General features: G+C 43.4%; 2 protein-coding genes across 3 annotated transcripts; both read right to left on the bottom strand.

The window, feature by feature from the left end:
* Positions 1-25: 25 nt before the first annotated feature.
* zp3d.2 (zona pellucida glycoprotein 3d tandem duplicate 2) lies at positions 26-2,939 on the bottom strand. Of its 2 annotated transcripts, none has more exons than XM_021594772.2 (8): positions 2,396-2,939; positions 2,194-2,255; positions 1,914-2,014; positions 1,622-1,796; positions 1,132-1,243; positions 757-869; positions 554-627; positions 26-327 (listed from the first exon to the last, which is right to left on the bottom strand). In XM_021594772.2, the coding sequence occupies exons 1-8, from the start codon at positions 2,849-2,851 to the stop codon at positions 98-100; spliced, it is 1,323 nt and encodes a 440-aa protein (XP_021450447.2). In that variant the 5' UTR covers positions 2,852-2,939; the 3' UTR covers positions 26-97. The 2 variants fall into 2 exon arrangements, with proteins under 2 accessions (XP_021450447.2, XP_021450446.2); XM_021594771.2 differs by having other exon boundaries at positions 2,194-2,309; positions 2,396-2,936.
* Positions 2,940-7,271: 4,332 nt separating this feature from the next.
* ccdc105 (coiled-coil domain containing 105) lies at positions 7,272-10,634 on the bottom strand. The gene is made up of 8 exons (XM_021594743.2): positions 10,180-10,634; positions 9,669-9,953; positions 9,409-9,513; positions 8,993-9,158; positions 8,476-8,642; positions 8,307-8,402; positions 7,995-8,108; positions 7,272-7,815 (listed from the first exon to the last, which is right to left on the bottom strand). The coding sequence occupies exons 1-8, from the start codon at positions 10,441-10,443 to the stop codon at positions 7,618-7,620; spliced, it is 1,395 nt and encodes a 464-aa protein (XP_021450418.1). The 5' UTR covers positions 10,444-10,634; the 3' UTR covers positions 7,272-7,617.
* Positions 10,635-10,730: the final 96 nt, after the last annotated feature.

The raw sequence follows: 10,730 nt of genomic DNA, 5'->3' as shown, positions 1-10,730 counted from the left end.
ACTCACAAAAATATTAACTAGATGGTGTATCGGTAATTTGTTTTATTGCCAAAATGAATTATCGACATGAACATCGGGCAGTGACCACACTCGCTGTCTATTTGTCCACACCAAAGAACTCTTCAAATATTCTGTGTGGTTCAGAGACCTGCTCCACTTCCACAACAGCAAATCCCTTCACAGGCCTCTCTTTAAGTCTCTCCACCTGCCTCACACCGAACTGCCCCGCCACAACGGTCTCGGGCTGTGAGGTAGTCGTCAACTCCTGGGCAGGCTTTGTGCTGTATTCCACCGACCACGACTTGCTGGTGACCATCTTGGTGGTGGCTAGAGTACACAGAGCGAGTTAGATGCCAAACATCCTCACCGACACAGACTGAATAAATGGATACTCATTGATGGTGACAGGCTAAGCCTTGTGTGTAAATGTTTGAAAATGTACATGTCATAATGAGGCCATCTTTATAAATGCAAAAAAGTACTTGACCAAAACCACCTCACAAAACCCAACAGTAATTAAATGCAAAGATACACTTGTAGGCACAGTACTCACCAGAGGGGACAGCAGAGCTACATGTGGACTCACAACAGGAGCAGACTGAAGAAGCTCCATACAGCTCCTTCCATCTGATAGGACCAGACCAAGATGTGTCAGAGCAACATGAGTCTTTTTTCTATTATTCATGGTTTTCTATCATCTTTTGCAGGGCCTATATGGATAAAGTATCAGACAGCTTCAGTATTAGCAGGGCTTACCCTCCTGCTGCAGAATCGTAAGTGCAGGCCTTCGCAGTTGAAGAGGGGACAGACCTCCCCACAGACATAGCACAGTACATGTAGAGCTGCTGTGGCTGAAGAGGCGGCTTGAGCTGATTCAAATGTGGCACAGAATCTACAGTTTGCATACTTATGTACATACTTCTTCCAATGCAATGTAGTGTCAGAGGACCTCAGTCAAATTAATTGCATAGACAAGGGAAAGAAAAAGATTAAGCTCAGTAGTTATAACGCTTGATGGAGGCCATGTATTGCATAGGAAATCTAACGAGGTCATAGCACTCAAGTTCAACTACTGGTCAGTTGACTATGGTTACTGTTGCATATTACGAACGGAGTGCATCCTTAACATACCTGCCCTGCTGTCATTCCCTGAAACAGAAAGGCATCCATGGTAAACCTCACAACATTCCTTTTAGATGGGATGAATCTGGAGCCACTGTTGTTTTTGCTCTCAACCATGCACCTGAGCAGAAAATAGATTACTGTTAAATCCAAGAAGTTCCTTTAAAAAAAAAAAAAGTCAATCTACAATTGCTACATTCATTTTTGGATTAATAAATTATATGTACCCATATATTCTTGGAAGAATATAACTGTGGTACAACATCCGAACCCAAAACTATCATTTTGATGTCATAGATGGGCAGTACTTGCATCTATTGCTCGCTCTATGAATTTGAGAGTGGTTACATTTCTCCAGCCCCATCACTCAGATTTTTGCCAAAACATGGGCAGGGGTTTTCTTTGTTATTGTTTCAGCTACCGATTGCCTCTTTAAAAGCAAAGTACTGTGCAAATGATACTGATAGAAGTGATCTGGCATACTGTATGTCTACATTACCCAAAATTGTCAATGACAGTGAACTGAGGCGTTGAGGAGTGTGACGGCTTAATGGTCACATTACATGAGTGGACATAGAGACGTCCATCTTTAGACATGGAAGGCACTTCAGCCTGAAAGTACATGGGCTTTCCCATAGAGTACCCATCGGATGGGGCAAGTCTCTCCCATTGAGCTGAGGGAGAGAGAATGAGTAGTCAGATCTTTCAATTACCTGAGGGCTCATTTAAGTACATTTTATAACATGAGGACTACTCATTTACTGTAGATCAATGACTCATCTATACCCTACCATTACGTGCAGTGAGCATGGAACGGGTTCTGTTCTTCATTGGTTTAGAGACCTTGTGTACCACGTTCAGCATGTATCCTATTTTGTAGGAGTAATGATATCTGGAAAGAAATAAGCACATGTAAATAATTGGCATTGACTATAAATCAACTTTTAAAATGTTGTGCCAACCTGCTATCATTTATGTCCTTTTCTTTGTATGGAATGATAACTCCTCCAGTGACATGAACTCAAGGTAAACATCAATCCATCACAAAATAGTGTAAATACTGCAAGTCACCTGTTGAAGTGACAGACAACTCGCAAGGTGAATGGTGCAGCTCGTCTGATAGGCCCTTGGAGCTTCGGGGGATCATATCGGAGAGTGTTGGAGTAGGCCACACGATTATTTACTAACTGTTTATTGAAGATAAGTAGACCTATGTCAATATCAGCAAGGTATTTCTGGGAAATGTAGGCTTATGAATGCTGACAAACCTTACCGAGCGCTTGCTCCCACAGAGGCCGAGGTCGTATTCGAAGATGAGGGAAACTTTTGTAGATTTATTGGCATGGCATGTTCCGAGTGTCAGTTGAGACAGTGAACTCCCGGTGCCCAAAATGTTTTTCTTTACCTGCACGAACATCTTGTTGATGTTACAAAGTGTTATCACTTCGCGGGCTTGACTTTTTGGACCAGAGGGCTTCTGTGTTGGGTACACCGGGACCAGTATTTTCCTAACTTTATCCGGTAATTGTTCGTGTCCAGTTCCACGGACTGGAGAGAAATGTTCCTTGTCTACCAGCGGCACCCTTGAGTGCTGGAACACAGGTAGTTCGAGGTAAGATGGTGAGTCTTCGGCGAATACCTTCACAGAAGACTGGCGTGCATTTGAGCCTCCCTCTGCTCTTAGAGAATGCAAAAGAAACAACAACGCCAAGTTGAAAATATAAAACATATCTATATTCCTGTACCAAAATGGTACAATATCTCGAGCAAAATCAGGCCCTGCGTCAATTCATATCCATAGGTATACTGCGTTCATATACTAGTCGGAACTAGGAAGTTTAGACATTTCCGACTTGCTAATTCGTTGATCACCGCACGTGTACAACCAGTTGGCAAGTCGAATTTTTCCGAGTTTCTTAGTTCCAACTAGAACGTGAACGCGCAATATTCCTTGTAGAATGAGCCAGAATCAAAAACAGCTGTTGGAGATCTAGTCGCACAACGCTTGTGCCACCGAGGACATTTGAACTGCAGGGAAAATATTAGATACATTGGATTAAAATATTATAAGAGATGATTATGCCTGCCTATTAGTTTTGATAGACTAGACAAAAATACAAATAGACAATTATAGATTATATCCAGACAAGTTATTATCCATACAGTGAATGCTTTTTATGTTGTTAGCTCTCATTTTCAACTTTCATGACAGATAATGTGGGACATTGTTAATTATATGCCTAGATGTAAAGAAGTGTTAAGCACATTATTTTTACATTACTTGAGAAAAAACCATGTGTGTGTTTGCTCATCTCTAGAAAATGGTCAGTTCAATGGAAAATATCTTTAATGTACAAGAAGCACACATATTTGTGTTCAACACCTGGGCCACATTCAACAGAATGCAACGTTTTGGAAATACGGTATGTATAACAAACATGCCTCTCCGACAATTAGAACAAGGAATCATGCCAGCTCTATTCATCACATTTATATCTGAAACGTTTCGACGACGCAAGCCAACTGAATGTGGTCATGGTTTCCTTATGAATTTAGCAGCAGTGGCATTATATTTAAAGATGGGTAAATCACAGTGAGAGAGTGAATGAGAGGAGAGTTAGAGCAGAGCCAGTCCAGTAGAAGGCAGAGGGGGCTGTGGCTCCATTACACAGGTGGGTGGAACAGCATTCATTGGTAAAGGTGAAGTTGAGGCCCATGGCTTACTTCTCACCAGTCAGGCCACACAGGGCGGAGAGGACACAGCTCTTCTCATACATCGTCACACTGAATTCTCCTGTAGATTAAAGGTGTTTATGGCTGAGTTCGCGTTATTTATATAGCCCTTCGTACATCAGCTGATATCTCAAAGTGCTGTACAGAAACCCAGCCTAAAACCCCAAACAGCAAGCAATGCAGGTGTTGAAGCACGTTGGCTAGGAAAAACTCCCTAGAAAGGCCTAGGAAGAAACCTAGAGAGGAACCAGGCTATAAGGGGTGGCCAGTCCTCTTCTGGCTGTGCCGGGTGGAGATTATAACAGAACATGGCCAAGATGTTCAAATGTTCATAAATTACCAGCATGGTCAAATAATAGGTCTGGGACAGGTAGCACGTCCAGGTGAACAGGTCAGGATTCCATAGCCGCAGGCAGAACAGTTGAAACTGGAGCAGCAGCACGGCCAGGTGGACTGGGGACAGCAAGGAGTCATCATGCCAGGTAGTCCTGAGGCATGGTCCTATGGCTCAGGTCCTCAGAGAGAGAGAGAAAGAAAGAGAGAATTAGAGAGAGCATACTTAAATTCACACAGGACACCGGATAAGACAGGAGAAGTACTCCAGATATAACAAACTGACCCTAGCCCCCCGACATAAACTACTGCAGCATAAATACTGGAGGCTGAGACAGGAGGGGTCAGGAGACACTGTGGCCCCATCCGATGATACCCCCGGACAGGGCCAAACAGGAAGGATATAACCCCACCCACTTTGCCAAAGCACAGCCCCCACACAACTAGAGGGATAGCTTCAACCACCAACTAACCATCCTGAGACAAGGCCGAGTATAGCCCACAAAGATCTCCGCCGCGGCACAACCCAAGGGGGGGGCATCAACCCAGACAGGAAGATCACATCAGTGACTTAACCCACTCAAGTGACGCACCCCTCCTAGGGACGGCATGAAATAGCACCAGTAAGCCAGTGACTCAGCCCCTGTAATAGGGTTAGAGGCAGAGAATCCCAGTGGAAAGAGGGGAACCGGCCAGCCAGAGACAGCAAGGGTGCTCCAGCGCCTTTCCGTTCACCTTCACACTCCTGGGCCAGACTACACTCAATCATATGACCCGCTGAAGAGATGAGTCTTCAGTAAAGACTTAAAGTTTGAGACCGAGTTTGCGACTCTCACATGGGTAGGCAGACCATTCCATAAAAATGTAGCTCTATAGGAGAAAGCCCTGCCTCCAGCTGTTTGCTTAGAAAATCTAGGGACAAATAGGAGGCCTGCGTCTTGTGACCGTAGCGTACGTGTAGGTATGTACGGCAGGACCAAATCAGAGAGATAGGTAGGAGCAAGCCCATGTAATGCTTTGCAGGTTAGCAGTAAAACCTTAAAATCAGCCCTTGCCTTGACAGGAAGCCAGTGTAGGGAGGCTAGCACTGGAGTAATATGATCAATTTTTGTTGGTTCTAGTCAGGATTCTAGCAGCCGTATTTAGCACTAACTGAAGTTTATTTAGTGCTTTATCCGGGTAGCCGGAAAGTAGAGCATTGCAGTAGTCTAACCTAGAAGTAACAAAAGCATGGATAAATTGTTCTGCATCATTTTTGGACAGAAAGTTTCTGATTTTTGCAATGTTACGTAGATGGAAAAAAGCTGTCCTTGAAACAGTCTTGATATGTTCGTCAAAAGAGAGATCAGGGTCCAGAGTAACGCCGAGGTCCTTCACAGTTTTATTTGAGACGACTGTACAACCATTAAGAGTAATTGTCAGATTCAACAGAAGATCTCTTTGTTTCTTTGGACCTAGAACAAGCATCTCTGTTTTGTCCGAGTTTAAAAGTAGAAAGTTTGCAGCCATCCACTTCCTTATGTCTGAAACACAGGCTTCTAGCGAGGGCAATTTCGGGGCTTCACCATGTTTCATTGAAATGTACAGCTGTGTGTCATCCACATAGCAGTGAAAGTTAACATTGTGTTTTCGAATGACATCCCCAAGAGGTAAAATATATAGTGAAAACAATAGTGGTCCTAAAACGGAACCTTGAGGAACACCGAAATTTACAGTTGATTTGTCAGAGGACAAACCATTCACAGAGACAAACTGATATCTTTCTGACAGATAAGATCTAAACCAGGCCAGAATTTGTCCGTGTAGACCAATTTGGGTTTCCAATCTCTCCAAAAGAATGTGGTGATCGATGGTATCAAAAGCAGCACTAAGGTCTAGGAGCACGAGAACAGATGCAGAGCCTCGGTCTGATGCCATTAAAAGGTAATTTACCACCTTCACAAGTCCAGTCTCAGTGCTATGATGTGGTCTAAAACCAGACTGAAGCATTTTGTATACATTGTTTGTCTTCAGGAAGGGAGTGACTTGATGCGCAACAGCCTTTTCTAAAATGTTTGAGAGGAATGGAAGACTCGATATAGGCTGATAGTTTTTGTATATTTTCTGGGTCAAGGTTTGGCTTTTTCAAGATAGGCTTTATTACTGCCACTTTTAGTGAGTTTGGTACACATCCGGTGGATAGAGAGCCGATTATTATGTTCAACATAGGAGGGCCAAGCACAGGAAGCAGTTCTTTCAGTAGTTTAGTTGGAATAGGGTCCAGTATGCAGCTTGAAGGTTTAGAGGCCATGATTATTTTCATCATTGTGTCAAGAGATATAGTACTAAAACACTTGAGTGTCTCTCTTGATCCTAGGTCCTGGCAGAGTTGTTCAGACTCAGGACAACTGAGCTTTACACACTCAGGTGGACATACTCAAGCAGAAACATGGTGCCACACAAACACAATGTATGTAACTAAAGGAGCATCATCTGCTCAGTTCTGAAGATAGTATCTAGGAAAACGAGAGGCTACCTCAATTATCTCCCCACCCCAACACATCTGATTCAATGAGGACATTATCCACCCAGTGATAAGACTGAAGTCACTCCTCCGCCATGGCTGATTGTAAAGTGTACACTGAAATCTGCATAAATACTAAAGTAGAAACAAACTATCTGAGTATTCAGTTAAATAGTTTGTATTGCAAGGAAGATACAGAAATGTATTGCTGAAATCTATAGTACTGCTTTGACGTGTATAGAGGACCTTGATACAAGTATTCTGTAACCACTCACTAAAGAAGAGGCTTATTGAATCATCCCATAGTTTAGAGGCAGGACTGTCAAGTGACTTGCCGTCTTATGACTCGGACTGATGAGGAGGGTGCGATGGAGATTGGACTTTAACAGTATACATATATTCACAGGTGACGTTGAGCATAAACAGTACAGCAAACTGTGTGTGATTCTAATGCAGTCTATGCTGAACATATTCAATTCGCAATATAGATGCCAAGCTGTACAAAATGGCAGTATGACAAGGAGATCAAGTACATGCCAATGAAACCCATGCACATTTCTGCTCTAAGGGACTCCCAAACAATAAGCAATGGGGCTGAGTTTGCAGAGAAATACTGTTTGTTTATTTCAAGTACACATTAATGGTGTAATGCAGAAATGTGATTAATCGAGGGCTGGGATGCCACACATGACTAGGTTAAAAAACACACCTTCCTAATATCTTGTTTAAATGGTCCCCTTGTCAGCACATTGGTCCATCTTTCACTTCATATCCAGGAGAAAACACACATGCCGTTTGTATACAACTATAGATTCGGGCTCTTCTCTTTCCTTGATTCCTCATCTACTTCTCAAAATGCATTGGAGGAGAAGAAACATTGAGGAAAGATTAATTGAGTCATGCACTACATGCACTACATAATGAGTTTAGTACAACCCCTGTTGGAGGAAAGTGGGCATTGCTCGTCTGTCGACCAGCTGCCGCCGCAGCCTGACCACAGCAGAGTCCACCTGCTCTGCAGCCCTCTTGCCGTGCAGGTTGGCCACCAGCTGCAGACACGTGCCCTGCAGCCTGGAGAGCTCCTCTTCAGAGGACAGCAGGCAGTGTCTCAACACAGAACTACCCTGAGAAAAAACACAAGACTCAGAGGGCTGAATTCAAACATGAGAGCAAGCACTTAACTCAACAATTGCATAAATCATGTATTGATGTCAATGGAAGACTTGCACAGAAATGTGAGTCTACTACAGTAAAGTCTACTACAGTCATTCATGTTCATTTTTAGAGGAAGGTCATTAGTTACCTGTATGAGATGAGCAGCCTCAGGTAACTGGGTCCCAGGGTGTCTGTGGTAAACCTTTACTATAGGCCTGTTCAGTTTCTCTCTGGAAAGTATATCCCCGCTGTACTCAGGGCCCTGGAAAACACATGACAACATAGGAAGATAGGGGTGGAGTAGTGAAGTCACCCACTATCAACATTATTACAACCAACCAACCATTACACCAATGTTAGTGGCTCTTTCTTTACCAAATCAGCACAGATACAGACACTATCTCCAATGCACATGCTTATCCATGACAAAGCTTACAGACAGTTCCACTCACATACTGACCAGTGCTCTGTCATGTCTGTGACGAATGCAGTTCAGCTGCCTCTGTTTGCGGAAAATGGCCTGCCTGGCGGCTGCAGACATAATTGTAAGATTTTGCTGTGTGAGAGAATGAGAGTTTTACTATTTTTACTTTTAAATGTTAAATACTATCGTATGTCCCATGCTGTACCTTCAGAGTGACTGTCTCAGCTATTTTCTTCACCAGAGCTTCATTGACAGTACGGTGGGCAGCTTTTTGCCTGGCGATGGCATTGCCAATCATCTGCCTGATGTTTTCTCGTAGCAGCTGTGATTGGTTCACAGCCAGAGTGGAAGACTCCAGAACCTGCTTACATTCTGAGAAGGGAAAGATGTGGGTAATTCTTTATTTTTCAGACCTGTTTCAGCTGATATTTGCCTAGTATCCACTAAGAGTGTATAGTAGAAATGGGCAATTTGTGGGGCTAACTAGCAAATGATAAGCCTACAGCTGCTGGTTTAAATAAATCCCAAATAAATAAATGAGTGGCTATTATGTAACTATTATGTAATTACACTGTCACCATGTCGTGTCTAAGACAAAAACTAGGTGAATCACTGACAATAAAACAAAGTGTAACCACAATAGGCACTATATGGGACAAGGTGACGTCAATGCAGTGCCATAAACTGTGTTACATTAGTACAGTATGTTATTGACATAGCACCTGGAGTGAAGGGGCCGATTGGCTCTGGTAGTTTTATGAGGCCTTGGGAGGGAGTTCCCTGTCCCCCTGCGGAGAGAGAGTCAGAGCCAGTGTGTGGTAGAAGGTCTAGAACACGCGCTCTCTCACTGGCACAGTCCAACAGCTGCCTACTGCACTGACCCAGGGTCTATACACGGCAAGGAGAGAGAGAGAGAAATAAGGGCTTTTTTTTTTTACAGGTATATCAATAGCAAATCAAGGGATATCTCAACAACTTTCTTGAATAGGCATAATCATAACCTTAGGCACCTGTATCCATTGAAAACCATAAAAAGAGAGAATGAGACCAAACATTTGTTTTATAAAGCCCTGTGTACATTAGCATTTGTCATAGTGTTTTTACAGTAACCCGGCCTCTAGCAGTTAGATGTCATCACCTGTAGTTGGGCTAGTGTGCTCCTCAGAGTGCTCTCCATCTCCTGTTTCAGCTCAGTGAGTTCTCTCTTTGCACACTCTAGCAAATGGTCTGCTCCGTCTCTGCCCTGGAAACAGAACAATCATCTGAAGTGTTTTTTTCTCATAGCCATACAGTAGATTGGAATACATATTGGCCTAATGTAGTCCAGCAAAGCAATACTGGGCAGAATAACTTGGGGTCAGGTGGAAATATGAAATGCACTGCACACACTGAACTCACAGTCTCAGTAGAAGCTGGTCTTATGGTCCTTCCCTCCACACTCTTCTTGTTGATCAGCATTTCACACCTCAGGCTCCTCAGCATCCTCTCCAGGAGGCCTCTCTCCCGCTCCAGTTTAACGCATTCATGTGCCACCCGGCCAGCTTGTCTACGTATCTCGCCCTCCATTTCCCTCACACTGCGCATGTACTCCCTTGCTACCCCGACACTGGCCTCTGCACACTGCTCTCGGAAGCAGGGAGGTGGAAACGGGACCACAAATGTGGTGGTGGTAGCATATGGGAACTAAACGTGACATAAGAAAATGACATTGAAGTCTACATATACAACAATATATAACTTAATTTCATTAACTGTGATTGCATTATTTCGCAAAACAGCAATTACCACCAACATACATTTTAGGCTAAAGCTTATAGCTTTAGCCCTCATAGCCCTCATGATTCAAAATAGTGCACATTCATTCACTATTAATTTAATTCATCATAACTTTAAAATATTATGCTCTCACCATTGTGCCTGTGTTTTGGGGTCTGAGTTTATTCTTGCACAAAGCATCATGAGTATCTCCACTTCCAACCTCTTCAATTGTGTCTGTGCGCCTCCGGGTAAACGCGGTGGCGCTACAGCTCCGCGCACGGCTGATAAACCCCGGCGGTCCTGCGTGGGTTTGCCGCACCAAGTGTTCCGCTAACCGTATAGAGTGCATCGTATCATCTCGCCAAGACTGCGGTCCTATCGTGACAGAGGCTAGGGGAACTGACTGAACAGGCATTTTCTATTTACTCAAGCCTCTTTAAAAATATATATATATTTAACTACCAAGTCTCTTTTGATTAGGCGACTAATTACGAAAAGTTCCCCTCAACCTGCCGAGGGTCAAGTAAACTAGAGTTGAAATATCATCTCCAAAGCAACAGTTTCCAAGTAACCAGAAACCATGGTCCTGCTTGTGATTGGACAATAGGCCAGTCAGTTGTGGGGGGCGGTCATGTCTAAATGGAATCCAGCTTTTGTCAAAATTACGTCAAAAGTTTTTTTTTTTTTGTTAAACTAACCCTA

The sequence above is a fragment of the Oncorhynchus mykiss genome, chromosome 3, assembly GCF_013265735.2.
Source record: "Oncorhynchus mykiss isolate Arlee chromosome 3, USDA_OmykA_1.1, whole genome shotgun sequence".
Lineage (NCBI taxonomy): Eukaryota > Metazoa > Chordata > Actinopteri > Salmoniformes > Salmonidae > Oncorhynchus > Oncorhynchus mykiss.
This window is presented reverse-complemented; position numbering and strand designations above follow the sequence as displayed.

Coding starts and splice junctions, on each gene's coding strand:
- zp3d.2 (XM_021594771.2), bottom strand. CDS start 2,851: ATGTTTTATATTTTCAACTTGGCGTTGTTGTTTCTTTTGCATTCTCTA. Junction 1,797..1,913: donor CATGCTCACTGCACGTAATG/GTAGGGTATAGA, acceptor TCTCTCCCTCAG/CTCAATGGGAGAGACTTGCC. Junction 628..756: donor TACGATTCTGCAGCAGGAGG/GTAAGCCCTGCT, acceptor TGGTCCTATCAG/ATGGAAGGAGCTGTATGGAG.
- ccdc105 (XM_021594743.2), bottom strand. CDS start 10,443: ATGCCTGTTCAGTCAGTTCCCCTAGCCTCTGTCACGATAGGACCGCAG. Junction 9,954..10,179: donor CCCAAAACACAGGCACAATG/GTGAGAGCATAA, acceptor TGTCACGTTTAG/TTCCCATATGCTACCACCAC. Junction 7,816..7,994: donor AGGCTGCTCATCTCATACAG/GTAACTAATGAC, acceptor GTTTTTTCTCAG/GGTAGTTCTGTGTTGAGACA.